The 26,453-nt window shown below is 46.2% G+C and overlaps 1 protein-coding gene across 1 annotated transcript in view; it reads left to right on the top strand.

The window, feature by feature from the left end:
- LOC142106904 (putative oxidoreductase YteT) overlaps positions 1–26,453 on the top strand; it is a 92,600-nt gene that overhangs the window by 29,378 nt on the left and 36,769 nt on the right. Inside the window, exons 4-13 of the mRNA XM_075189957.1 lie at positions 2,370–2,454; positions 3,406–3,479; positions 4,804–4,863; positions 7,998–8,105; positions 9,559–9,615; positions 10,804–10,934; positions 11,344–11,398; positions 12,704–12,796; positions 20,723–20,857; positions 22,459–22,560. Of these exons, the coding sequence (XP_075046058.1) occupies positions 2,370–2,454; positions 3,406–3,479; positions 4,804–4,863; positions 7,998–8,105; positions 9,559–9,615; positions 10,804–10,934; positions 11,344–11,398; positions 12,704–12,796; positions 20,723–20,857; positions 22,459–22,560 (900 nt within the window). The remainder of the gene's footprint in view (positions 1–2,369; positions 2,455–3,405; positions 3,480–4,803; positions 4,864–7,997; positions 8,106–9,558; positions 9,616–10,803; positions 10,935–11,343; positions 11,399–12,703; positions 12,797–20,722; positions 20,858–22,458; positions 22,561–26,453) is intronic.

Below are 26,453 nucleotides of genomic sequence, written 5' to 3'. Positions count from 1 at the left end.
CGAACTGGAACTGAAAAGTGAAAAATGCATCCCTGAGTCTCCACCCCTTGATGTCCTTGCAATATACTCCCTTTTTTTGTCCATTGCTCTGAAATACTAGGCACACTGGATATGTCTGCTCCATTCTTGGCAAGGAAAACCCAGTGCGCCCCCCAACTCCTCTTACAGCCCCTGCGCCCCCCAACTCCTCTTACAGCCCCTGCGCCCCCCAACTCCTCTTACAGCCCCTGCGCCCCCCAACTCCTCTTACAGCCCCTGCGCCCCCCAACTCCTCTTACAGCCCCTGCGCCCCCCAACTCCTCTTACAGCCCCCTGCGCCCCCCAACTCTCTTACAGCCCCTGCGCCCCCCAACTCTCTTACAGCCCCTGCACCCCCCAACTCTCTTACAGCCCCTTTGCCCCCCAACTCCTCTTACAGCCCCTGCGCCCCCCAACTCTCTTACAGCCCCTGCGCCCCCCAACTCTCTTACAGCCCCTGCGCCCCCCAACTCTCTTACAGCCCCTGCGCCCCCCAACTCTCTTACAGCCCCTGCGCCCCCCAACTCCTCTTACAGCCCCTGCGCCCCCCAACTCCTCTTACAGCCCCTGCGCCCCCCAACTCTCTTACAGCACCTGCGCCCCCCAACTCTCTTACAGCCCCTGCGCCCCCAACTCTCTTACAGCCCCTGCGCCCCCCAACTCTCTTACAGCCCCTGCGCCCCCCAACTCCTCTTACAGCTCCTGCGCCCCCCAACTCCTCTTACAGCTCCTGCGCCCCCCAACTCTCTTACAGCCCCTGCGCCCCCCAACTCTCTTACAGCCCCTGCGCCCCCCAACTCCTCTTACAGCTCCTGCGCCCCCCAACTCTCTTACAGCCCCTGCGCCCCCCAACTCTCTTACAGCCCCTGCGCCCCCCAACTCTCTTACAGCCCCTGCGCCCCTCAACTCTCTTACAGCCCCTGCGCCCCCCAACTCTCTTACAGCCCCTGCGCCCCCCAACTCCTCTTACAGCCCCTGCGCCCCCCAACTCCTCTTACAGCCCCTGCGCCCCCCAACTCTCTTACAGCCCCTGCGCCCCCCAACTCTCTTACAGCCCCTGCGCCCCCCAACTCTCTTACAGCCCCTGCGCCCCCCAACTCTCTTACAGCCCCTGCGCCCCCCAACTCCTCTTACAGCCCCTGCGCCCCCCAACTCCTCTTACAGCCCCTGCGCCCCCCAACTCCTCTTACAGCTCCTGCGCCCCCCAACTCTTACAGCTCCTGCGCCCCCCAACTCTCTTACAGCTCCTGCGCCCCCCAACTCTCTTACAGCTCCTGCGCCCCCCAACTCTCTTACAGCCCCTGCGCCCCCCAACTCCTCTTACAGCCCCTGCGCCCCCCAACTCCTCTTACAGCCCCTGCGCCCCCCAACTCCTCTTACAGCCCCTGCGACCCCCAACTCCTTACAGCCCCTGCGACCCCCAACTCCTCTTACAGCCCCTGCGCCCCCCAACTCCTCTGACAGCCCCTGCGCCCCCCAACTCCTCTTACAGCCCCTGCGCCCCCCAACTCTTACAGCCCCTGCGCCCCCCAACTCCTCTTACAGCCCCTGCAAACTTCAGCGCCTTCACCATCTTGCTCGTCAAACCCATTTCCTCTGATGGAAGTCTAGGTGCACTTGCCAACACTAAGAGGCACAGTGCCACCACAGAGGAGTTGCGGTGCGCCTTGGCCGCTTTGTAAGGGATAAATGAGTCCCTATGCAGACAGGGGTGAACTAAGCTAGAGGAAAGTGACAAACATACAATTATGGGAGGCAATGTAGTCATTTATTCATGTAGAGTACACCCCCCCCCCCCCAAACAAAAATATTTGAAAGATGACTCTCAGAACTGGAGGCCTGACTCCCAAACACAACATAGCCTACTTTATTTGTGATTGTGCCTTTTAGTCTTAATTTGTAGTTTGTGGCACAGTGGTCAGCATTGCTGTCTCACAGCATGGGGGGCCACATGGGTTTGATTCTGAGCAAGGCCCTATCTTCTGTGTGTACTTTGTATGTTCTCCCCTGTGTTTATGTGGGTTTCCTCCGGGTGTTCCGGTTTCCTCCCACAGTGCAAAACTATTTTGCTACGTTTCTCCAGCTTTTGACAAAACAATGGACCTGTGTCTGTGTTAGGACATTGATTAGACTGTAAGCTGCAATAGGGCAGGTACTGATGTGAATAATAAAAAATATAATATATTTTAATATGGTGGCGTTGGTAAATAACTTTTTTTGTGTCCAAAAATGTATGTGTTTTGTGCTTGCATATATCGTAATATTTAATATGACAGGTGATACCTTTTGTGCATAAAGAATTAGTTAATATATTTATATAATGAAATATTACAATATATTTTCTCTCACAGATTGTTGGGGTTGCAGATCCTCGACTTTGCACTAAAGAAGAACTTAAGATGTCTCATGATATAGAAGAAGACAATTTTTTTGCCGGTAACTTTTTTTTATTTTTTTTAAATTCTTTAAAGGCGATCCCCATCGTCTGATTGCACTGTGAAGTGTGTACAGAAGTTTACGGTGTGAGACGGCTGTGGTGGTGTAGAGACAGCCGTTCTCTGTGAATGTTCCTTAGATTACCTTTTTGTTAAGCTGCAAAAAACTCTAATATCAACTGTAAACTGAAATCCTGTGTTCTAGATTGTAAACACTGCTGCAAACACTGAAGCCTGGAGCAGTTTAAAGGATAAGTCCACCTTTTGTGAGCTTTTTATATAAATAAAATAGACTGAAAATGATAGAACACTTATCCTATATCTAATCATTCAATAGATACACTCTGCTAGAGAGTGTATCTAACTCTTTCCTGTCCTGTACGATTTCTATTTCGGAGGGCTGAGAATATTTTGTCCGACACGGCCAACACCCCTGCATCACATAACTTTTAAAGCTATTTGTTATCTTATAACATGCAGTGCGTGACATAGGAGTGGGGATGAGTTGGAAACCTTGCAGTAGAAGTATGTGTTAGATACACTCTGCTAGAGAGTGTATCAAATGAATGTGCATTCAGTGCCTACACACGTGTTTATTTACTGATAATGATCTTGATCTTAAGGTGCAAACTTTGCACTAAGCTATAGCAACCACTTAGATACTTGTTGTTATTGTTTAACCTGGCAGTAGACATTTAAAAGCTAATTGCTGATTGGTTGTGGTGTTAGTAAATTAAGCGTACAGTGAAGACAGCTTTTTTTTTTGCACTGGACCAGTATTCATGAGAATGTTCTTTGTACCTCACTAGTTTTTAGTGAATAGATAATCTACGTTCTCATAACTACCGGCTGCCTTCACGGAGTGCAGATAACGCATACGCTTCAATATAAACACCTGCAAAGAAAATCTGACCTCCACCTTGACCTAAAATGATAAATAATTTTTATGCAGACTGGAGAGAAGCCGCGGAAAAGGAAAAATTTGCTGACGCGGTGATCATCGCCACCCCGGACAAACTGCACAAGGTACATGTTTAGAAATCCGCACTCGCACATAAGTTATTTTGCTGTAGCAGGTGCAGGTTCTGTAGGGAGGACTCTACCCTCCCGAGTCCCAGCCTCTGTGCTGTTATTTCATAGGTCTCTCATTGGGTGTATCACAAGCAGCTGTTGTATTCTCTTGTATCTGTACCATCTCCCTGGTATCATCCTATCATCTTTCAAAATATTTTTTCTATCTCTGAAATGGTACCGCAATGGGGCTAGTTGGATTATCTATCTATCTATCTATATCTATCTATCTGTACTGTTTGTAGGATAGGCCAACAGGGGGAAGTCTTGTATTCCAATCCTACCTGAATCTGCAGGTGTGCAAGGAATGACACAAAAGATTGGACAAGAGCTATGACCAATCCAATCAGATGCTGTTGCATGGAATGTACAGAATACTATTGACGGCTGTGATTGTCTAGATCTTGAGGCGCTCTGCTCTTCCTCCTTCTGTGATTGGCAGCTGCAGTCCTCATGATCTTCTTTTATAATACGGGTAGGCAGGGCCGGTGCTAGGGTCCACGGCGCCCTAGGCATTTTTAAAAAAGCGGCGCCCCCCTTCCCCCCGCAAAAATCGCTGCCCTCCTCCCTCCTCCCTCCTCCCTCCTCTCCTTACCTTGTCTCACTACCGCCGCCTCCCTGCTCCGTCTCCTCCCCTCCACTCACTGACACTAGTAAGTGGAGGGGAGGAGACGGAGCAGAGAGGCGGCGGTGGTGACAAAATAGCCTCTCCCCCCCCCCCTTCCCCGTCCATCTGAATGCTGTGCGGCGGCCGTGACAGGTATGGTCAGCGGTCGCCGCACAGTTTTAAAGTATTTTAGAATACTGTGGCGCCCTCCAGAGCCCGGCGCCCTAGGCAAGTGCCTAACTTTGCCTAATGGGAGCGCCGGGCCTGCGGGTAGCCGGGAGTTAAGGGGAAAAGATGCATCCACTACAGAGGGGTTTGCACTTTGGAAAGATAGGGTATCATCCAAAAGTGGATAGCCCTTTGTAAGATGTAATTCTGCTTATTCCAGTATTCTGCTTCGAGAAAGCCTTATGTCCAGAAAAAAATATATACAATTAGCGTGACTATATTAAGAAACAGAAAGTTTTCGGGATGTAACCAGCGCATTGCAAAATGCAAACATCTGCCCTGAAGGTTTAAATATCTCCGGATGTTTAGAGTCTGCAAATAGGTGCAATTCTTAGAAAAATGTGAATATCATTTGTATGGGGGTAGTGCTTGCACTGTGTTGTTGTGAAGGGAATCGGTTATACAAATGTTTTCTGTGCTTAAATAACATTGTTTGTATTCTAGGAACCTGCAATTGCTTTTGCAAGGAAAGGATATCATGTTCTACTGGAAAAACCCATGGCTGTAAGTGTTGAATTGCCCTATTTTATAAAATGTGAAGAGAATGTACATTCATACTGTGAAATCAACAGCGGTACACCATGAAATGCGCTGGGATTACTGCATATTGTGGGCCAGTAACCCTTAAATACAAGTTAATGGAATATGACAAGTTCTCAGGTGTCACTTGCAAATGTATATGTAAAATATTTCAATCCATGCGGAAGCTGCTGATCATTGTATCTGAGCAGGTCTGGACTGTCTCCAAAAACAGGGACGTATGTATAAAGTTTTTTTTCTATCTGTATTAAAGCTTTATTAAAACACAGTCTTCAGTGCATAATGAAATATCTGTGACCGAGAATTACAACCTTCTCTCAGATATCTTTAACTGTGATATGTTTCAAAAACTTTCATAAACCAGATCTGCACAGGTCCTTTAAACAACTGCTAAACACAAAAGAAGTTGTATCTCCAGATATGTATGTAAAAGTTCCTATACCTTGACAGGACTTCAGCTAGTACAATGTGAGAACACAGAATAAGAGCTTATGTTATGTTGGCCATTTCAGGTTTCGGGAAAAGTTGGCTGCAGTTTTGTTGAATGGGATTACTGAGCAGGAAGTCTGCTGTGCGTCGGAATATATGCCCTCCGTGATCACAACTTTATCTCGAATATCTTCAGTTCCGATAAGCTCCAGACACTTTTACGTATTTTGTGTTACTGGCAGAGGTTTTATTTGAGACAACTTGTATTTTAAATTTAATGGTCCTTTAAACATCTACATTTCTGTTGGTGTAATGATTTGATTTGTGTATCCTCTAATCCTCTTATTTCTTTACACGTTTCTGTCATAAAATGAATGGGAGATTTATGTCCCTCTCAAGAGAACCTTGAAATCCAAACTTTCTTCGGGCCTCTGCCATGCTGTCCTTGATATGAACCAAACTTGTTTTTTCTTTTTTTTTTTACTCCTGATGAGTCTGACTTGTAGGAATAAAACTTTTTTTCATTTATCTATTTGGATCACTCACTTTGGAATTCTGTGATGCTGATCTAGGCTGTATTTCGTATGCAGCCAATGGGTTTTCTTCATTTGCATAATCTTGCATTAGCTCCGTGGGTTCTGAATTAACATAGTCCCAGGGTCTCCCATCTGTTTCTCAATCTCCTTTGGACCTTAAGTCTAAAGCTGGATACACACTACAGAAATTGCGACCAACTTTTTATGCCGACTGCATACACACTAGCATCGTTTAGGACGATAAAGGGAAGAGCAGACGTCCCTTTAGCGACTTTTTACAGCCATGTTGTCGTGAGCAATGACTGTAATTTCATACTCACTGTTGTGGATCGGTCGAAAGTTTATACACACTACACAATGGAAACGAGATTGCAATGAAAATATTAAACGGTACGACCAACCAAATGAGGCGACAATCGTCCATTTGGGCAGACTTTCGACCATCGTGTCACTGCACACACTGACCCGACTTTTAAAGGAGAGGTCGTATGTCGGCTGATTTAGCCGATTATTGGATGAAAACTGTGTAGTGTGTACCCAGCTTTACACATGGTCTAAGCCACTCACTCGGCACAAGCAATAGGTTCACCTTCCAGTTTAGTTAAGCTGGGTACACAGTGATGCAATTATCGGGCAGATCACACGATTCACGACCCTTTGGGGCAGATATTGCAAGAGTGTGTACTCCCACGATCATGTTCTATCGGACCAAAGCACATCGTATCGATGACGGCCAAATGTGGAACTGTGTCCGCACTCATGCCCAGCAGTGTAGACGGATATCTGTAGTGTTTACAGAGTCACAATCTTTTCAGCAGATGGTTGAGATATGAAGATCACAGGTCTGAAGGTCAGTTGTGTAGGTGTGTACGCATGAATCGGCATGCTAATCGGGACTTTCAGTCCTTGGGGAAATCGTTACAGAAATTGCATCTGAAGTATGATTGTATTAGTGTGAACCCAGCATTATACAGGTAAATTGGAAACATTCATCTGTTTGACACACGGGCGACTCCGCCGAATAACATGGTGGCCGGTGAACACCAGAAAAGTATCGGACGACCATATTTACAGGATGCATGCTTACTTTTCTGACTTCGCCTCTAGGAGTTGTAAGTAGGAGGAGTGGTGGACTTGTCCTGATTACATGATTCGTGTCCGATTGGGTGCGTCGTTGAGCCCCTGCCCCTGGGCTTAAAACACAATTGGCGTTGCGTCCCCACCCACCTTGGGGCTGGTAAACTCTCTCCGAAAGAATTGTTTGCTTTCAGGAGTCCAGTAGGTCTCCCTCTAATTTTGGGAGTAGACAACTGATTTACAGGCATGGCCGATAATAAGCCGATCATATTTTATCTGATCTTTCTTGGACATCGCTCTTATCTTGGGGTCATAACACATGGAGATATCCGACCAATTTGCCGATTTTCGCCATTGATTTCGGCTGCATTTCTCAGTCTGAAACCTAAGAACATGTGATGGTTAATAAAATTATCCTAAACGATCACTTAAAAACAAACTGCGACGTATACTAAGAAGTGGCACTCGTAAACCCGTATTAATGTGCTGAAGATAACGCTGATTATTTTAACATGTCTTGGTCTCATTATCTCACTCCTGCAAAATTGCCAAAGATCGTGTCTCTATCGGTGAGATTTGAGTTAATTAACTAAATACCACAAACAACAGATGGGCTGTTAAATCTTTAATGTTTGTAGAACTACTTTGCATTCTTATGTCATCGCTGTTATGGAACATTCTCTACCTGCGTTTGTATTTTGCAGAAATAATGTTATGTTGTAGTCCTGAAATTTTGATAGATACTTGAGAAGCCTTGTTTTTGGCTTCTCAAGTGGGACAACATAATTACTATAAAAATTTGATAAACCTAAGAAAGTATTACTTAAACAGTAAGAGGGAGTTGTAACAATGCAATGTTAAGTCAAATACGTGTGCTCACAGACATGCCCTAGCCAGAATAGAATCCATGGTCCATGTATTATGAGGCACCAATGCTAACCACTGTGCCACCAATTGTAACCACTGTGCCACCAAGCTGCCTTAGAGAAGCAAATGCACTCCCTATGCCGGTGTGGGGGAAAAAAAGATTAATTGTATTGTCTTTTTATTTCCCAGGTTACAGCTGAAGACTGTTGTGATATAGTTAGTGCCTGTAAAGAGAGTGGCATTATATTGGCGGTGGGACATGTGTTGCGTTATCATCCTGTTTCCAAGCAAGTGAAGGTAAATCTTCGCAATTTGTATACTTTTTAAAGTTAAATAGCCAACGTGTGACACTGTAAGTTGTGTGTAAGTGTGAAGGAAGATTTCTCTACATTCTGTTACATTACAGGTGTCCCATTACTTGTTCATTTATTTTTTTATTGTCCTTTTTATACAAGTACCATAAAGTGGACAACACAAATCGCCATGTTCTGTATTTTTAGTTCAATGATCGGTTTTGTTTTTTTTGTTTTTTCTGTCTATATGGACAAAAGTTCAGGTACCGTTTCTTTGTGAATTCCCGGTTGTTAACCCGGGATATTGCCGGGGCACAGGGCAGTATAGATAACAAGATTCCCAGGTCGGGTTCATACTGCATCTGCCCGACCCGGGTTTTAGAAAAAATAAAGTGTTAAAAAAGATTTTAATTAATAAAAAAATACATAAGAAATGTTTACTTAACTTATTTTCAGCCAGCGGTGTCTCCGGTGCGTTGCCGGCTGTCAGGGGGACCTCTGGGTACTAAAATGACGTCATTTCTAGTCCATTAGAAATGACGTCGTTTTAGTACCCAGAGGTCCCCCTGACAGCCGGCAACACACCGGAGACACCGCTGGCTGAAAATAAGTTAAGTAAACATTTGTTTTGTATTTTTTAGTAATTAAAATCTTTTTTTTTTTTTTTTTTTTTTACTTCCCAATTTTTTTTTTTTTACAGTATGAATGGTGAGACCCGGGAATTACACGAGTTGCACCATTCATACTGCTGGCGAGCGGGGTCCAACACGGGAATTACCCCTCGCAAAATCCCGGGTCTAAGTCCCGGGATTTTAGACCCGGGATTTTGTGGTTGGACTATTCATACTGCACCAAGACCCGGGTTTTTCAGCGTGCCTCTGCAAAAACCCGGGTTTTTGGTGCAGTATGAATGGGGTATAAGTGATAGAACCACTTTAACCCCTCTGCTCTCCCCTGTGTGCAGTTATCTGCTGATGGAACACTTTGCGCTCCAAGTGCGATATTCAGTTAGCCACGAAATGTCTCCAGAACGTCCGCGAGACACTTGGCAGCGGAGATTTCACAGGCGTCTCTGCTCATTGTTCCTCGCTGCAGGCAATGTGCACAGCGCGATGTCTGTGCGCCACATTGACCGCAGTTGGATCCCTCCCCTAGAAACCTCTTTATTCAACTAATATATTGACTGGATCTGATTTGGCCACAACTGGTAACCGATTCAGTCATTTTTTTTTTCTTTGGAACAACCAGTTTCCCCGAGAATCGCTGTACAGTAAATTGTGCCCGTCTGTTGGCCCTTTTATGTATTCAGGCCTTGGTGCTTCAGACGAGTAATGTTTTAGTTATAGAAATAAGTGGTGGTCACTTCTTGATATGTAATGAGGACCATATAGGGGCCCTGATCGCCAGCAGCCTCTTTATAGAACTCATTTCATCTGTTGTTCCTGTTTTCATTTTAGAAGCTGTTGGACTCTGGCGCTATTGGAGATATTCTCCACATTCAACACATGGAGCCTGTGAGTATTTAGGATTGTCTTCTTCTGTGTGGCCCCCAAAAGCCTTACTCAGTGGGGCCCCTTATTAGCTCACAATGTGAGAGTTTAGATATTACATTGTAACTAATGAATAATAATAAAGGGAAACTTGAACCTAGTAAATAAATGTTACAATCATGTAGTAAATGCTCCTATATACACGATAGTCTACATGCCAATGTCTGCCAGGTGAACCTGTGGGTTTCCTACTGGTAGGGGGCATGCTGGGACAGTTAACAAATTCACAGTTTGCCTCTGATTGTTTTTCACACCAGACCTAATCATTTACACCAATCGGGATCCCTGGTGCTCGCCTTTAAGTCACACTTAATTCATTGTTAATATGAAGGAAGGGGTGCATGTTTTTTGAACATTCTATTCGTTTTGTATTAATATCACCAAGATGTTCAGATGACACAACGGGTCATTGAAAAACGTAGATAAGCGTAGTATCAGTGTCGGAGCTGCCATTGTTGCGGCTGGTGCCGTGAACCGGGGTCCATGGAGATAATGGGGCCCTCTGCATGGCAGATGTAGTGTGTCGGAAGCCCCGGTTCCCTCCTCTCCACCTCCCTGCACCGGGGCCCACAGCGAGCTAGTTCCCCCTCTGCACAGTACAGATGTTTTACGGTGTTATCTGCCTATTTTGGTGCATATACTGTACATCCATTTTTTTGGAGGAGTTGCAAGGATTTATGAATCAAGACGGAGGTGTCTGGGGGGGGGGGGGGGGTGCAGACTTTTGCACGTTCTAGTAAGAGAATCTGGGTGGATTAGGGACATTTCCTGCTGATTGTGGACATGAAGCATCTATGCACTGTACCACAGTATGATTTGCACAGTGTCTGTACACAACTTAAATGTTAAAATGAAATGCTCCTATATACTGGGAGTGGATAAAGCTAGTTACATTATTGAAGTTTGAGGGCGATCACAGATAGTACCACAAATAAAGACTATGCAAATTTTCAATCCTTTCCTATAGTTTTTGGGACAGGGAAAGGGTATTAGCAACAAGGTAATATACAAGCAAGAGTCCAACACTACAATCCAGCAAGAAAAAGACTAAACAAGGAAAATGCATCTTGTACTATCCATGTGATGATTGTTTCCATTTTGTGTTATCCGGCTGTCTATTCTCCTGATGTTTCTCTCTCTCTCTCTGTAAAGATTGGACATTGGCACTTTGCTCATTCCTATGTGCGTGGAAACTGGAGGAATGAAGAGGAGAGCACGTTTTCTCTGCTGGCAAAGTCCTGCCATGATATTGACCTGATATGTTACTGGATGGGTAAGCAAAGGTATAGCATTTATCTGATGTTTTTATCTGTTCTGTCTATTTCATTCTACAGATCATATACGAAATAACTAGACCCTGGGCACCTAAAGACAGCCTGTTATGTGAAATATTTTCTCCAACTTAAATGACTGTAACAAAACCTGTTCCCTCATTTCCATTAATAACCCGGTATATTTGGGTAAGGGCGGTGGGCGCCCTCTCTCACTTGGTACGTCTTAATTGTACGGCTCACTATTACTATACAGCTAGGGCTTTCCATCTCCCTTTTAGACCTTCTATTTGAATTGTATGCATATATGTATTTTTTAATTACTATAAATGATAAAATACATGAACTGGTAAAGGGGACAGAGCTTTGGCTGTTTTTGAGTACACCTTTAACTAAACAAATATATCTCCCTTCTTTCCAGATGTATCAAGGTGTCCTCATTCGGAACACTGTCCCACTTTACTAAGGAGAACAAGGTGTGAAAGAGTCGGGAGATGTTTGTTGAGATTCAGAACTTGACAGTGACAGACTGATAGATTTGTAGTCTTGTTCTTCCAGTGCTGTGTGTCATCTAGGCCGGCTTTACGGCACCAAAGGTGTTGCCCAGTATTATGTCCTGTACTGTACTGTACTAGTAGTATGCGTTCGCACAGAAGTCCTGTTTCTACATTGAATGTTAAGACATTGCTGTCATCAGTGGCGGATCCAGGGGGGGCGATCGGGGCAATCACCCCCCCCCCCATCCCCCCCAGCAGTACAAGTCCTTTAAATTTAGGTCCAAGACGCCGATCAAAACGGACGGAGTGGGCGGGGTTTTCCGGGGCTAGCCAATCAGAAGGAAGGAGGGGCGTGATTATGCAAAAAGGGCTGAACATACCATGATATTCCAGGGACTAAGAGGGCACAGTCTTAAGGCAGCTTTTTACAGACAACAGAAGAGAAAATTATAGTAACTAATGATAATTAAAATAGTAATCGTCGTGTCATTTGTAGTGTAAACTACAACAATACAAATGTTTATATTGGTCTCTAAAAGGAACGACAAAGATGCTATTTTGGCTGCATCCCTAGGCAGCAGAATGGATAAATCCTCTCTGTTTGCAGATTTTGGTTGGATATGTGGGTAACTAGCGCATGACCATCTCAAAGCGGCAAGAGAAGAACAAAAATAAGAAATAAAGTAATAATAATACTACTATTCATATGTGTAACAAGGTAGAATTTAAATAATGGCATTAATCCAGTGACTTTTAATTAGATCCATTCATAATACTGTCCCCCCAAATCCGCTGCCTCACTGGAGTTACCACTGCCCATAGCGTTATATGGACTTTTAAACATAATGCCCTGTGCGCATTGCTCTCTAGGGGGTAAATTTATCAAGCTGCGGGTTTGAAAAAGTGGAGATGTTGCCTGTAGCAGCCAATCAGATTCTAGCTGTCATTTTGTACAATGTACTAAATAAATGACAGCTAGAATTTTAAAGCATGGAGATGAGGACATTTAATAATATAAAAGCAATTTATTTTTAACTTCAATAGTATTTTTATTATTAATTTTTCAAAAATTATGGGGTACAGAAAGAAGAAAGGGATGGGGGGTAAGGAAAGGACACAAAATAAAAAGGGGAAGGATTGAAGGGGTACATAGTGGGGGGAACACATTAAACAATTCTGCTGTTAAACCATATTGAACACATGAGGGAGGGAACCTAATAGGATCCCTTAAAGCAATTTATTTTAATGTTTGTTCTTGTATTGAATAAAATGCTTCTTATTTAGCCCGAAGGTGCCAGTAGCCGCTGCTTAGATTGTCCCATGGAAGAAGCCTGTCCGTATTCAGTACAGAAGATATACCTGAAGAATGCTCATCAGGTGCGTACAGAGTAGTTGGGGTTAATTATAATTGGGCTACTGTTCATGTTCTCCTTTCAGTGCTTTCTGTTTAATATTTCACAAAATAACATCACGATGATCACCTATCAGAACAGATTAATTTTTAATGGTCTTATTGTTGGTGATACATTTTGTTTATTGGTCTGTCTGCGTAGTAGTGATCTATTCCTGTCCTAATGTGGGATAGTTTTATATTGACTATATGATGCTTGCTGTAATAATGATCTTTTTTGTGTGAGGCTTAGAGAATAAGTATTTTGCTCAAATACAATTAAAGCAAGCAAAAAGCTCAGATAAAGAAACAATTGGCCTATCTTCTACCAAAACACAACTGGATGTGTGGAGAGATCTACATAGCGATCTGATTCCTGGGTAAATGAATAGATGCGTGGGCAGCACGGTGGCTCAGTGGTTAGCACTTCTGCCTCGCACCACTGGGGTCATGAGTTCAATTCCCGACAATGGCCTTATCTGTGTGGAGTTTGTATGTTCTCCCCGTGTTTGCGTGGGTTACCTCCGGGTGCTCCGGTTTCCTCCCACACTCCAAAAACATACTGGTAGGTTAATTGGCTGCTGTTAAATTGCCCTTCGTCTCTCTCTTTCTGTGTGTGTCTATATTAGGTAATTTAGACTGTAAGCCCCAATGGGGCAGGGACTGATGTGACCGAGTTCTCTGTACAGCGCTGCAGAATTAGTGGCGCTATATAAATACCCGATGATGATGTATTTTACCTGGTTGACACTGAACACTAATGAAACATCTTCTATTTTATATACACTAGGCAGACATTTATATATGGCACTGAAACCTGGCTTAAATAAAGATATAATTGTGTGTAACATACAAGTTAGGCTATCTTACCTAGTGGTAGAATGTATAATACAAGTCAGGGCTCGAAGTGGGGCGGTGTGTGCTGGTGTGATATAGTGGGGCGGTGTGTGCTGGTGTGATATAGTGGGGAGGTGGGTGTGCTGGTGTGATATAGTGGGGAGGTGGGTGTGCTGGTGTGATATAGTGGGGAGGTGGGTGTGCTGGTGTGATATAGTGGGTAGGTGGGTGTGCTGGTGTGATATAGTGGGGAGGTGGGTGTGCTGGTGTGATATAGTGGGGAGGTGGGTGTGCTGGTGTGATATAGCGGGGAGGTGTGTGTGCTGGTGTGATATAGCGGGGAGGTGTGTGTGCTGGTGTGATATAGCGGGGCGGCGGCGTGTGCTGGTGTGAGATAGCGGGGCGGCGGCGTGTGCTGGTGTGAGATGGCGGCGTGTGAGATAGCGGGGCGGCGGCGTGTGAGATAGCGGGGCGGCGGCGTGTGAGATAGCGGGGCGGCGCCGTGTGCTGGTGTGAGATAGCGGCACTTCGTCTGCCCACTTCCTTTTTGAGCAGCACACATGCACTTCTTTGCTTGCAGAGCATGTTTGTATAAGATTTGCTGATGATTCTGACAAAGCAGGGAAATAATGGAAATTGCCATGGAGTGCAAGGGAAAATTCGGGGGCGTACAAAGGAAGATGCGGGTGGTGCAAGGGAAGATTCAGGGGCGGGTAAAATGGAAGATAAGGGGGTAAAGGTGAGGGAAGATGCCTGGGGTGCAATGGAAGATGTCAGGGGTGTGAGAGAATATTCAGAGTGTTGGGGAACATTCTGAGGAGGGAGAGGTACGGTGGAAAATGCGGGGGTAGGGGTGAGGGAAGATGCAGGATGTGCAATGGAAGATGTGGAGGTAGGGGTGAGAGAAGATGTGGGGGGACGATGGAAGATGCCAGGGTAGGGCCTAGGTAAGATGCTGTGGGATGAGATGGAAGATGTGGAGGTAGGGGTGAGAGAAGATGTGGGGGGACGATGGAAGATGCCAGGGTAGGGCCTAGGTAAGCTGCTGTGGGATGCGATGGAAGAAGTGGAGGTAGGGGTGAGAGAAGATGCGAGCGTGCGAAGGAAGATGCGGGGGTAGTGCGGAGCATAAGAATGTTAGAAAGGAACCAGGAACTTCTTTACACTGGCCAAAGGGGAAGTCTATTAAACATGGTCGGCAGAAATGGTTTAATGCAGCTGTACAAGTTCCCCATGAATGCCAGAATCTTTGACTTTGAGCAAGCAGGTGGGAGGGAAGGTAAGTGCACATTTGGCCTCATAGATATTAAATTTAAAGCCGTGGTAGAAGTGGGGGTGTATACAGCGGTATGTGTGACCGCCACTTCTCATACTGCCTACATTGTAAACCTATCAAATTCTATTCGTTTACATTCCCATTAAATGCATTTTCCACTTATAAATTTCCACTTCGACCACTGAAGTAGTAATAGAGAGGACTAAGCCCAGTGCGCCAGTTTTCAGTGATTCCGTCTGATAAATGTATAAGTGAGTGGGGTGCGTGTGCGTGCGGCTCTTGGCCCAGCAGGTCACGGATGTAAGGTATTCTCCGCAGAGCGCTCTGAAGTCCCTACATTTTTCAAGTCGGTCTGCTCTCACCACAGCTTACATTAGCCCATGCAATAGTTAAAGACACCTCGAACCTGCAGACATAATAGGGCTCAGATGAAACAAGCCTTTGAAGACGAGCCTCAGCTCGTTGGCTGAAGACGTTAAAATTGCACAACAGGTCAGCACCCAAGAAGGCATCCTGGCTACGTTGGCTCCGGCAGAAAGTTCTCCTTTCACTAATGTTGATTTAGCATTAAGCATTTTATTTAACAAGTTAAGGCCGCTTTTAAGGTGAGCGTTAAAAGCTTCAGTGGTTGAACTTTTTAAAGATTTTACCTCTCTAATCTCTGGCACTAGCACAGTGGGTTCTTACCACTTAACTAAGTAAGATAACACTTCCTGAAAAGGAAGATCTATGAGATGCAAGATGTTATTTCACCAGTGCGTCTCCGCCTGGAGGAGCTAGATAATAGGTCAAGAAGGAATAACCGAAGAATCCGTAATATTCCAGAGGATTTGCCATACTCACTTACTATTCTAACAACGTGTAGCTGATGCCATCAAGGTGGCAAGAAAAAGACTGAAGTTTATTTTAATATGTAAGACTATATAGCAGAGCCCATTCTGGTGGCAATCATCATCATCGTCCGCTATTTTTATAGCGCCACTAATTCCGCAGCGCTGTACAAAGAACTTGCTCACATTAGTGTCTGCCCCATTGGAGCTCACAGTCTAAATTCCCTAACACACACACACAGAGACTAGGGTCCATTTGATAGCGGCCAATTAACCTACTAATATGTCTTTGGAGTGTGGGGGGAAACTGGAGCACCCGGAGAAAACCACGCAAACACGGGGAGAACATACAAACTTCACACGGGTAAGGCCTCTGCACAGTAACCGGTACTAGTGGGCTGCTTTATTTTTGGATAACAAAAATCACGCTGTGTTCCCCTGAAGCACAAGCTCACTGAGAAGAAACGCAGCAATAGCTTTATAACCGACAAGAGCACATGATGATGGTACATGCTATAGCATTAAATGTCAGTGCTGTGATGGTATTGTAGTGTTCTGTCCAGTAGAGCTGGTGAGGCATCCCAAAATCCTTGTTAACGTTGAAAACAACTAGCAAATGTAAACTAAAGTGCAATGGTGGTTAAATACAAAACGTTTCTGCTGTGTACCAGACAAAAATGAAAAAGATTTATTGACCTTTGGAGATTTGAGATAGAGCCTTGTCTGTTTCAGAACTGGTTAGATCTTAGTTCTCATGGCCCTGGCTCCCTTTCCACTGCTTCCATGTCCCCTGGCTCCCTTCCTCCGCTCCACTGCTCCCACGTCCCCTAGGGCCCCCTTCCTCCGCTCTGCTGCTCCCACGCCCCCTGGCTCCCTTCATCCCTTCCGCTGCTCCCACTCCCCCTGGCTGGCTCCCTTCTTCCCTTCCGCTGCTCCCACGCCCCCTGGCTGGCTCCCTTCTTTTCTTCCGCTTCTCCCACGCCCCCTGGCTGGCTCCCTCCCTCCCTTCCGCTTCTCCCACGCCCCCTGGCTGGCTCCCTCCCTCCCTTCCACTGCCCCCACGCCGCCTGGCTGGCTCCCTTCTTCCCTCCGCTCCACTGCTCCCACGCCCCCTGGCTCCCTTCCTCCCTTCCGCTACTCCCACGCCCCCTGGCTCCCTTCCGCTGCTCCCACGCTCCCTGGCTGGATGCCTTCTTTTCTTCCGCTTCTCCCACGCCCCCTGGCTGGCGCCCTTCTTTTCTTCCGCTTCTCCCATGCCCCCTGGCTGGCTCCCTTCCGCTGCCCCCACGCCCCCTGGCTGGCTCCCTTCCTCCTCCGCTCCACTGCTCCCACGCCCCCTGGCTCCCTTCCTCCCTTCCGCTGCTCCCACGCCCCCTGGCTGGCCTCTTTCCTCCCTTCTGCTGCTCCCACGCCCCCTGGCTGGCCTCTTTCCCCCCTTCCACTGCTCCCACACCCCATGACTGGCTCCCTTCCTCCCTCCGCTCCACTGCTACCACGCCCCCGGCTGCTCCCTTCCTCCCTCCGCTCCACTGCTCCCAGCCCTGGCTCCATTCCACTGCACCCAGCCCTGGCGTCCTTCTTCCATTCCTCTGCTCTCAGCTCTGGCATCCTTCCTCCATTCCTCTGCTCCCAGCTCTGGCATCCTTCCTCCATTCCTCTGCTCCCAGCTCTGGCATCCTTCCTCCATTCCTCTGCTCCCAGCTCTGGCATCCTTCCTCCATTCCTCTGCTCCCAGCTCTGGCATCCTTCCTCCATTCCTCTGCTCCCAGCTCTGGCATCCTTCCTCCATTCCTCTGCTCCCAGCTCTGGCATCCTTCCTCCATTCCACTGCTCCCAGCTCTGGCTCCAATCCACTGCTCCCAGCTCTGGCTCCATTCCACTGCTCCCAGCCCTGGCTCCCGTCCTCCGCTCCACTGCTCCCACGCCCCCTGGCTCCCTTCCTCCCTTCCGCTACTCCCACGTCTCCTGGCTCCCTTCCTCCTTTCCGCTGCTCCCACGCCCCCTGGCTCCCTTCCTCCCTTCCACTGCTCCCACGCCCCCTGGCTCCCTTCCGCTGCTCCCACGCCCCCTGGCTCCCTTCCTCCCTTCCGCTGCTCCCATGCCCTCTGGCTCCCTTCCGCTGCTCCCACGCCCCCTGGCTCCCTTCCTCCCTTCCGCTGCTCCCACGCCCCCTGGCTCCCTTCCTCCCTTCCGCTGCTCCCACGCCCCCTGGCTCCCTTCCTCCCTTCCGCTGCTCCCACGCCCCCTGGCTCCCTTCCTCCCTTCCGCTGCTCCCACGCCCCCTGGCTCCCTTCCTCCCTTCCGCTGCTCCCACGCCCCCTGGCTCCCTTCCTCCCTTCTGCTGCTCCCACGCCCCCTGGCTCCCTTCCTCCCTTCCGCTGCTCCCACGCCTCCTGGCTCCCTTCCTCCCTTCCGCTGCTCCCACGCCTCCTGGCTCCCTTCCTCCCTTCCGCTGCTCCCACGCCCCCTGGCTGGCCTCTTTCCCCCCTTCCACTGCTCCCACACCCCCTGGCTGGCTCCCTTCCTCCCCTTCCACTGCTCCCACACCCCCTGGCTGGCTCCCTTCCTCCCTCCGCTCCACTGCTACCACGCCCCCGGCTGGCTCCCTTCCTCCCTCCGCTCCACTGCTCCCAGCCCTGGCTCCATTCCACTGCACCCAGCCCTGGCGTCCTTCTTCCATTCCTCTGCTCTCAGCTCTGGCATCCTTCCTCCATTCCTCTGCTCCCAGCTCTGGCATTATTCCTTCATTCCACTGCTCCCAGCTCTGGCTCCATTCCACTGCTCCCAGCTCTGGCTCCATTCCACTGCTCCCAGCTCTGGCTCCATTCCACTGCTCCCAGCTCTGGCTCCATTCCACTGCTCCCAGCTCTGGCTCCCGTCCTCCGCTCCACTGCTCCCACGCCCCCTGGCTCCCGTCCTCTGCTCCACTGTGCCCACGCCCCCTGGCCCCCGTCCTCCGCTCCACTGCGCCCACGCCCCCTGGCCCCCGTCCTCAGCTCCATGCGCCCACACGCCCCCTGGCTCCCGTCCTCCGCTCCACTGCGCCCACGCCCCCTGGCTCCCCCTTCCCTTCCCCTCCGCTCCACTGCTCTCCTGGTGTTTCTGATGCTCTCAGAGGCAGCTAAGCATTGATAAGTCTTAAGGAACAGATGGGTGGGGGAACGTTAAGTAGCAGGAGGACTTTGAGATAAGGCTACACCTATTTTTTTTTAAATTCTTTTTTCTAGATTGCAAAAATTAGCTAATATCTGATTGAAAATTGAAGAATAACAGCAATAATTTTCACCAAACAAAATAAAAAAAAAGTTATATAAAGTTCATCAGGCTGTCATTACCCAAGGTAAATTCCTGCCTTGTTATACCACAAATGTAACACATAAACGCAGAAAATAAGTAAATAGCTGAAAATAAAACCTTGCGTACATCTGTCATCCCGAGCCCAAGAAGAGCAAAGTCTCTTTACAACCAACAATCTACAAGGGCTGTCTATTAAGTAATCTATTGTTCAGAGGCGGCTGCTTAGAAGATTGCCATCTGCTCATTAAAGCATTGCCAAACCTCCAACATAAGCATAGTGGACAAAATAGGCCTGAGAAACACAAATGAATAGGAAAGCAAGAGGAGAGCGACTTGTGCGAACACATACAAAAGGCCCGTGCCGTCTGCCAGGAGCCAAACAGAGTACTTAGAATACATCTGCTCAACAGACTGCTCCAGTGTTCCACTCCCCCTTTTTTTTTCCCCTTTCTCTTTGTAGGAGAAAAAAAAAATTGACATCTGTTCAGATTATGTGACTGGATAAAAATGAGCGATAGCTGTGCATGCCTGTTTGTGTTACTATCCGCTTTTATTGATGCTAAGTAATGTTTCGGTGTGACAGTCTTTATAAGTGTACAGAGGAGTCACTTGTAATATTTTGGGTATTAGTGCAGTAACACAGACGGACCACTGCTGTTTCTTTCCTTGGGTTCATCTACAGACTAGCCGAAAAATGCCATAAGGGTCAGAAGTGACTCTTGTGGATGTATATTTTAAACATAATGGCTTTAAATATATATATATATATATATATATATAACCTTTCCCCCTAAAGCAGGGGTTGGTAACATATTTGTCATGGGGAAAACACTTGGGGGTATATTTACTAAACTACAGGTTTGATAAAGTAGAGATGTTGCCTATAGCAACCAATTAGATTCTAGTTATCATGTGGTGTGCGTCCATGTGGTGGGAAATGTGGATTGTAAGCTCTGCTGGTGCAGGGACTGATGTGACTGATTATATATACTTGCTGCATAATATGTAAGAGCTATATAAATAAACTGTATATATGTAGACTCATGTGAAATATAGTTTTATTTATTAACAGATTCATCTAACAACGGTCAAAAATATTTGGACATTGCTTAGGAGCACTTGCTTAAATATATATGAATTATCAAAAGCATGGTTACATTCCATTATGGTTTATAGATTTTCTTGAGCAAATTAAGGTCTACATGCAAAATAGCAGCTCCCTTTAAACCTATTCTAGTGATTTTAACTATTTATACAGATGGGCAGCACGGTGGCTAAGTGGTTAGCACTTCTGCCTTACGGCACTGGGGTCATGAGTTCAATTCCCGACCATGGCCTTATCTGTGTGGAGTTTGTATGTTCTCCCCGTGTTTGCGTAGGTTTCCTCCGGGTGCTCCGGTTTCCTCCCACACCAAGAACATACTGGTAGGTTAATTGGCTGCTAACAAATTGACCCTAGTCTGTGTGTGTCTGTGTTAGGGAATTTAGACTGTAAGCTCCAATGGGGCAGGGAATGATCAGTGAGTTCTTTGTACAGCGCTGCGGAATTAGTGGCGCTATATAAATAGCTGATGATGATTAATGTAAAATTCCATACAAAACGACACGCCTTACCTTATAGATATTGAGATATCACTAATGAGTAAATGTAATTTCCACCTTGTGCTTTCCAGGGAGATTTTGGCTGGCCTACAGCTGTCGTATGTAGCAACGGAGTCTATGATATTGAATCTTTGACTGAAGCTTTAAGGACGGGTCCCTATGGAAGATGTGTCTACGAGTGTGACAATGATGTTGTCAGCAATCAGGTAAATAGAATATATGGAAATACTGATGTCTCAACTTACCAATCCGGTGGCGCCCGGTACCCAGCATCCGCCTCTCTCCTGCAGCTTCTCACTGAATATGTCGGACGTGATGACGTCGCGCCCGACATTCAGTAAGGAGGGAGGAGGATGCTGGGTCCCAGGTGCCGCCGGATTGGTAAGTTGTGTTTTTGCTTTTTCCCACCTTACTAACATGTTACATATAATGTACAGATGATTGTCATATAATTGTAGGCAAAGCTACAAAAAATATGTGTTTCATAATACAGGACTGACGTGGATACAAAACTAATGATGAACCTGTCTCTCTTCTGCTCATGTGTCAGATTTTGTTTAATTGTTTGTAACTGACATAAACATTTGATACAAATGTTGTTGAATTATAACACACTGTCTGGATCCCCAGTTCATTCCTCACCTCCCTCTCCTCTTCCTCTCTGTGATCCAGTAATTCTATCATGTTCCTATCCTGTAATGTAGTTGTTTCATAGCCCGGGTGCTCTGTTTGGAGTAGCGTTACTCTTGCAATGAATTTAAAACTGTCTTGTTTGTTTTGCACCCATCAGTTAATTATTTCTTTCTTTATTCATCAGTTACATTGCTTTGTACCGGTTTCCATCTGCATAGTATAACTATTGTAGTTTAACGGCACAAAATATAATGAATTATTATGAGTTCATCTTAGTGTTATATACATAGCTGGTCTATTGTAACCTCCTCCTCACTGGCCTCCCCCACTCCCGTCTCTCCCCCCTCCGCTCTATACTCAATGCGGCCGCAAGACTCATCTTCCTCTCACGCCGCTCCTCCTCTGCCTCCCCTCTCTGCCTTGCCTTACACTGGCTCCCCTTCCCCTACAGAATCCTTTTCAAACTCCTCACCACCACTTACAAGGCTCTCTCCAACTCTACTGCCCCTTATATCTCTAACCTCCTCTCCATTCACACTCCTGCCCGCTCCCTGCGCTCGGCCAACGATCGACGCCTCTCCTCCACCCTTATCACCTCTTCCCACTCCAGAATCCAAGACTTTTCCCATGCAGCCTTCCTTCTCTGGAACGACCTCCCTCATTCCATCCGTCTCTCTCCTACTCTCTGCTCCTTCAAACGAGCACTCAAAACTCACCTCTTCCTCAAAGCTTACCAACCATCTACTTAACCCCCATCTCCTCCCTTTGCTCGTCCTCCCTTCTCTCCTCTTGCCTCAACTGGCTCCTCATGTGCCTGGTCTGTTTACCCTCCCTAAGGATGTAAGCTCGTATGAGCAGGGCCCCCTCCCCTCCTGTCTCCATACCTGTTCTTCCGCTCCGTCTTTACTGCATATGACTAGCCGGAGTTTCTGAAGTATTGGTACTTTTTGTTCATTGTTCTGTATGGTTTCACCCTGTATAGTCTCCTGTTAGTACTGTGTGCGGCGCTGCGGATACCTTGTGGCGCCTAACAAATAAATGATAATAATAATAATATTGTGTTCTATTCGGTTGTATTGCTTGTGTGTTCTCCCTGATTATACTGCGCTGAAGAACATTTGTGCGTTGGCCGACATGGATAAAGGACGCTAATAATACTGATCTCCACCAACAGGTTGTGAACATGGAGTTTGAAGGGGGAGAGACCGCTGCATTTACAATGATGGCGTTTACACATGCGCTTGGCGTGAGAAGTACCACCGTCTACGGGTCTAAGGTAGGTTTTCCATGTGTTCCTGTTTTCCCACAACAGTCTGTTTCTCTCCACTTAAAATCTGACTCCCAATGCTTATCTTCCCATCATTCAAACCTCCGAAGCACTCGCATTAACCATGTTCTCTTTAGATCCCCAACTCATCTTGATTTACAAGAAACTTGAGGTCACTTCCGTGTCCCAGTTTTTCATTCTAAAATTATGGGAGCTGTATTCTGAGCTATATGTTGTTAATGTTTATTAAACACAGCCCTGCTTCTACCAGAGACTTGCTTTAGACATTGTTTACAGTTCTCTAGACGTGTTTCAGAGGTCATGAACCGTGGCAGGGTTCACCTAGGAGACTTATTATTATGGCTGCAATATCTTCAAAGACCTACAAAAAATGCTACATAGCCCAGGGAGCCTAAAATGTCTGGTCCTCAGACACTTCATACGGGTGAGCAGAGGATTAGGGAGGAAAGAATGATGTCAAACCTGTTTGTATCATTCAGCATTTTTACAAAGATGGATTTTAATATGATACACAGCTCATAGCGTATATTAACATTTGGGTTAAGGTTTAGTTATATGAAGGGAAGAGGAGCTCTCTACTGTATAGTGGGCATCGGAAGAGGAGCACGTTATACACTGGACATCAGTGGGATGCTCTATACTATACTGGACATCACAATGGGAGATCTGCATTTTATTCTGGACATCAGTAGGGTGCTCTACACTGTATACTGGACATCAGTAGGGTACTTCTACACTGTATACTGGACATCAGTAGGGGTTGTATACTGGACCTCAGTAGGGGGCTTCTACACTGTATACTGGACATCAGTGGGGGTTGTATACTGGACATCAGTAGGGGGCTTCTACACTGTATACTGGACATCAGTAGGGGGCTTCTACACTGTATACTGGACATCAGTGGGGGTTGTATACTGGACATCAGTAGGGGGCTTCTACACTGTATACTGGACATCAGTAGGGGGCTTCTACACTGTATACTGGACATCAGTGGGGGTTGTATACTGGACATCAGTAGGGGGCTTCTACACTGTATACTGGACATCAGTAGGGGGCTTCTACACTGTATACTGGACATCAGTGGGGGTTGTATACTGGACATCAGTAGGGGGCTTCTACACTGTATACTGGACATCAGTGGGGGTTGTATACTGGACATCAGTAGGGGGCTTCTACACTGTATACTGGACATCAGTAGGGTGTTTCTACACTGTATACTGGACATCAGTAGGGGGCTTCTACACTGTATACTGGACATCAGTGGGGGTTGTATACTGGACATCAGTAGGGTGTTTCTACACTGTATACTGGACATCAGTAGGGTGTTTCTACACTGTATACTGGACATCAGTAGGGGGCTTCTACACTGTATACTGGACATCAGTGGGGGTTGTATACTGGACATCAGTAGGGTGTTTCTACACTGTATACTGGACATCAGTAGGGTGTTTCTACACTGTGTACTGGACATCAGTAGGGGGCTTCTACACTGTATACTGGACATCAGTGGGGGCTCTGGCATTTTATACATTTGTTTCAAATAATAGTCAGAAATTGTCTCTAATCAGATTGTTGTAGCCAAAAGTCAAAGTGAAATCAATGTTGAAATCAGTATTGAGTTATCCATGTACCAGGATGTTACTGATCTTTGCATGTCTAACCCCCTAAATGGACTGTTCACTTTGCATAGTGCTGCACAATATGTAGATCCCATAAAGAACAATCATTATTATTGGTGATACGATAATTAAATACATTGACAGTAGCCACATCTGGTACCTCCTCAGGTGGTGGTGTTGTGTCTGTGTCCGCAGTGATTGACGCGATGGCGGGCAGCTCCAGAACGCACTCGCCAGTCTCTAGCATTGAGGCCTCCGAGCTTCCAACTAGAGCTTCATAAATCCACTGTTGATGGCCCAAGGATTAATGTGGGCCCCTTTATTGCCGGAGATATGGTTTATCTGACTAATGTTCTCCTGCATAGATTTATTTTCCATATTCCAGAAGTCCTTGTGGCTTCACTGCTGCATTTAATCTTGTTTATATTTTGTAAAAGATTCCAGCCCTGACATTGCTAACCTCCGCTTATCTCATTATAGTGCCAGCCTGCCTGATTTGTTTAACAAAAGGCCCATTCTCCCAGCAGCTGGACTCCTCTGTGATGTGAGTGCCAGTGTTCCTGCTGTCAGATCCGTTCAGGAGATAAGCTTTGATGTAAAGCACACACTTCTGTTTAGCCCAGTATTCAAGATTGCTGTCCTTCTTCATGTCTTTATTGTAGTCCTATAAATTGAAAGATGGACGTTCTAAGATAAGTTCCTGTTTGCATAGTGAATCCGCCTAAATTCACAAGAGGCTGCTTAATATTTAAAACATGCTATATATTTATTTGGTTCTTTGTCTGCTAACCATGCCTTCTAATTATCTTGTCATAACTGCAGCATACGGAATTGGGTCCTAAGGAATGATTTAAAACATCAGTGATGTGTTGTTCTCTCAAAGAAATGTTTGCGCGTTACAATGTCTTAAAGTAGTCCTGTCACCTACACATAGAGGGGGCAGACATTTTTTTGGTGCTGAACATATATTCATTAGCATGTAGCCTATTTACTTACTAGGAACCTGTGAGACTAGTGATACAAATAGTAAATGTTATCTCCACTGTATAAGACAGGGTTTTATTTTCAAAATTGATTTCTTGGTCTGAGGGAGTGTGGGGGGAACACTATGCCTTGGCTTTGACATTACAATCAGAGGCAGACCTAAGTTTTTATTAGGGTGGGGTGGGGGATTTTGCATAACCACGCCCCTCCTCCACTCTGATTGGTTGCTCCTGGCTGGCCCCACCCCTTTCACTTGATGATGGGACCTCTCCACCGTAAATTTAATGAGATGCTGCTAGGGGGGGGGGTGTTTGCTCTGATCTCCCCCCTCTGGGTCTGCCAGTGATCACAATGGAGAGGTCTTCTGCGACACTATTAGATAGTTCACTGTGATTAACTGTAATCCGAATATCTGCAATTACCCAATAGTGTAATATGGAAAATGATCTAATGTATCATTTGCCAGGTTAGAGTAAAGATGACCACTACGATATGGATACCCCTCAGCAATATCGGACAGTGCGGCTAATAATTTGGACATGTTTGTTCCAAAACGACTGAGATATCAGATAATAATCTGCTCGTTATTTCATGTTGAAAAATGTGGTCACACAATGACCGGCCTTTGGCCTATGTGTGCATCTCTCCTGACTCGTTGCACAGAGATAACTTGATAATGCAGACTGTTATTTATGGGAGAGTGAGTGAGATTGATTGGTGATGTCCAACGTGAAGAAGACCTGGAGGTATATTTACTAAACTGCGGGTTTGAAAAAGTGGAGATGTTGCCTATAGCAACCAATCGGATTCTAGCTGTCAGTTTGTATATTGTACTAAATAAATGCAAAATAGAATCTGATCGGTTGCTATAGGCAACATCCCACTTTTTCAAACCCGCAGTTTAGTAAATATACCCTCTGGGCTCAAGTAAACTGGGCTTGGGTGGTGGGCCTAGGTAGTGGCTCAATAGTAGAAGGAGAACAGGAGGAAAGAGGGCCCTGCTCCTGAGAGCTTACATCCTAAATGACAAATGTTAATGTACAGGATATAAAGAAATACATTAACATGATTTACCATGCAAGTCTCTTCATACCAGGACCTTAATTAATGTTTGTACTGCAAGTAGTATTAAGATGGCCAAACAAGGGCAAGTAATGCCACTCGGCCCAAGCACCACATGTCCAGACCTCGTCCAAATGAACTGGACAATGAACCTGCCGCTCTGCATTATTATTATAATTTATTAATGAAATTCAGATGGTGGGACCCAGCAGAACC

This window comes from Mixophyes fleayi, chromosome 11 (genome assembly GCF_038048845.1).
Source record: "Mixophyes fleayi isolate aMixFle1 chromosome 11, aMixFle1.hap1, whole genome shotgun sequence".
Taxonomy (NCBI): domain Eukaryota; kingdom Metazoa; phylum Chordata; class Amphibia; order Anura; family Limnodynastidae; genus Mixophyes; species Mixophyes fleayi.
The sequence above is the reverse complement of the archived record's forward strand: the minus strand, read 5'-3'. Positions and strand labels throughout refer to the sequence as shown.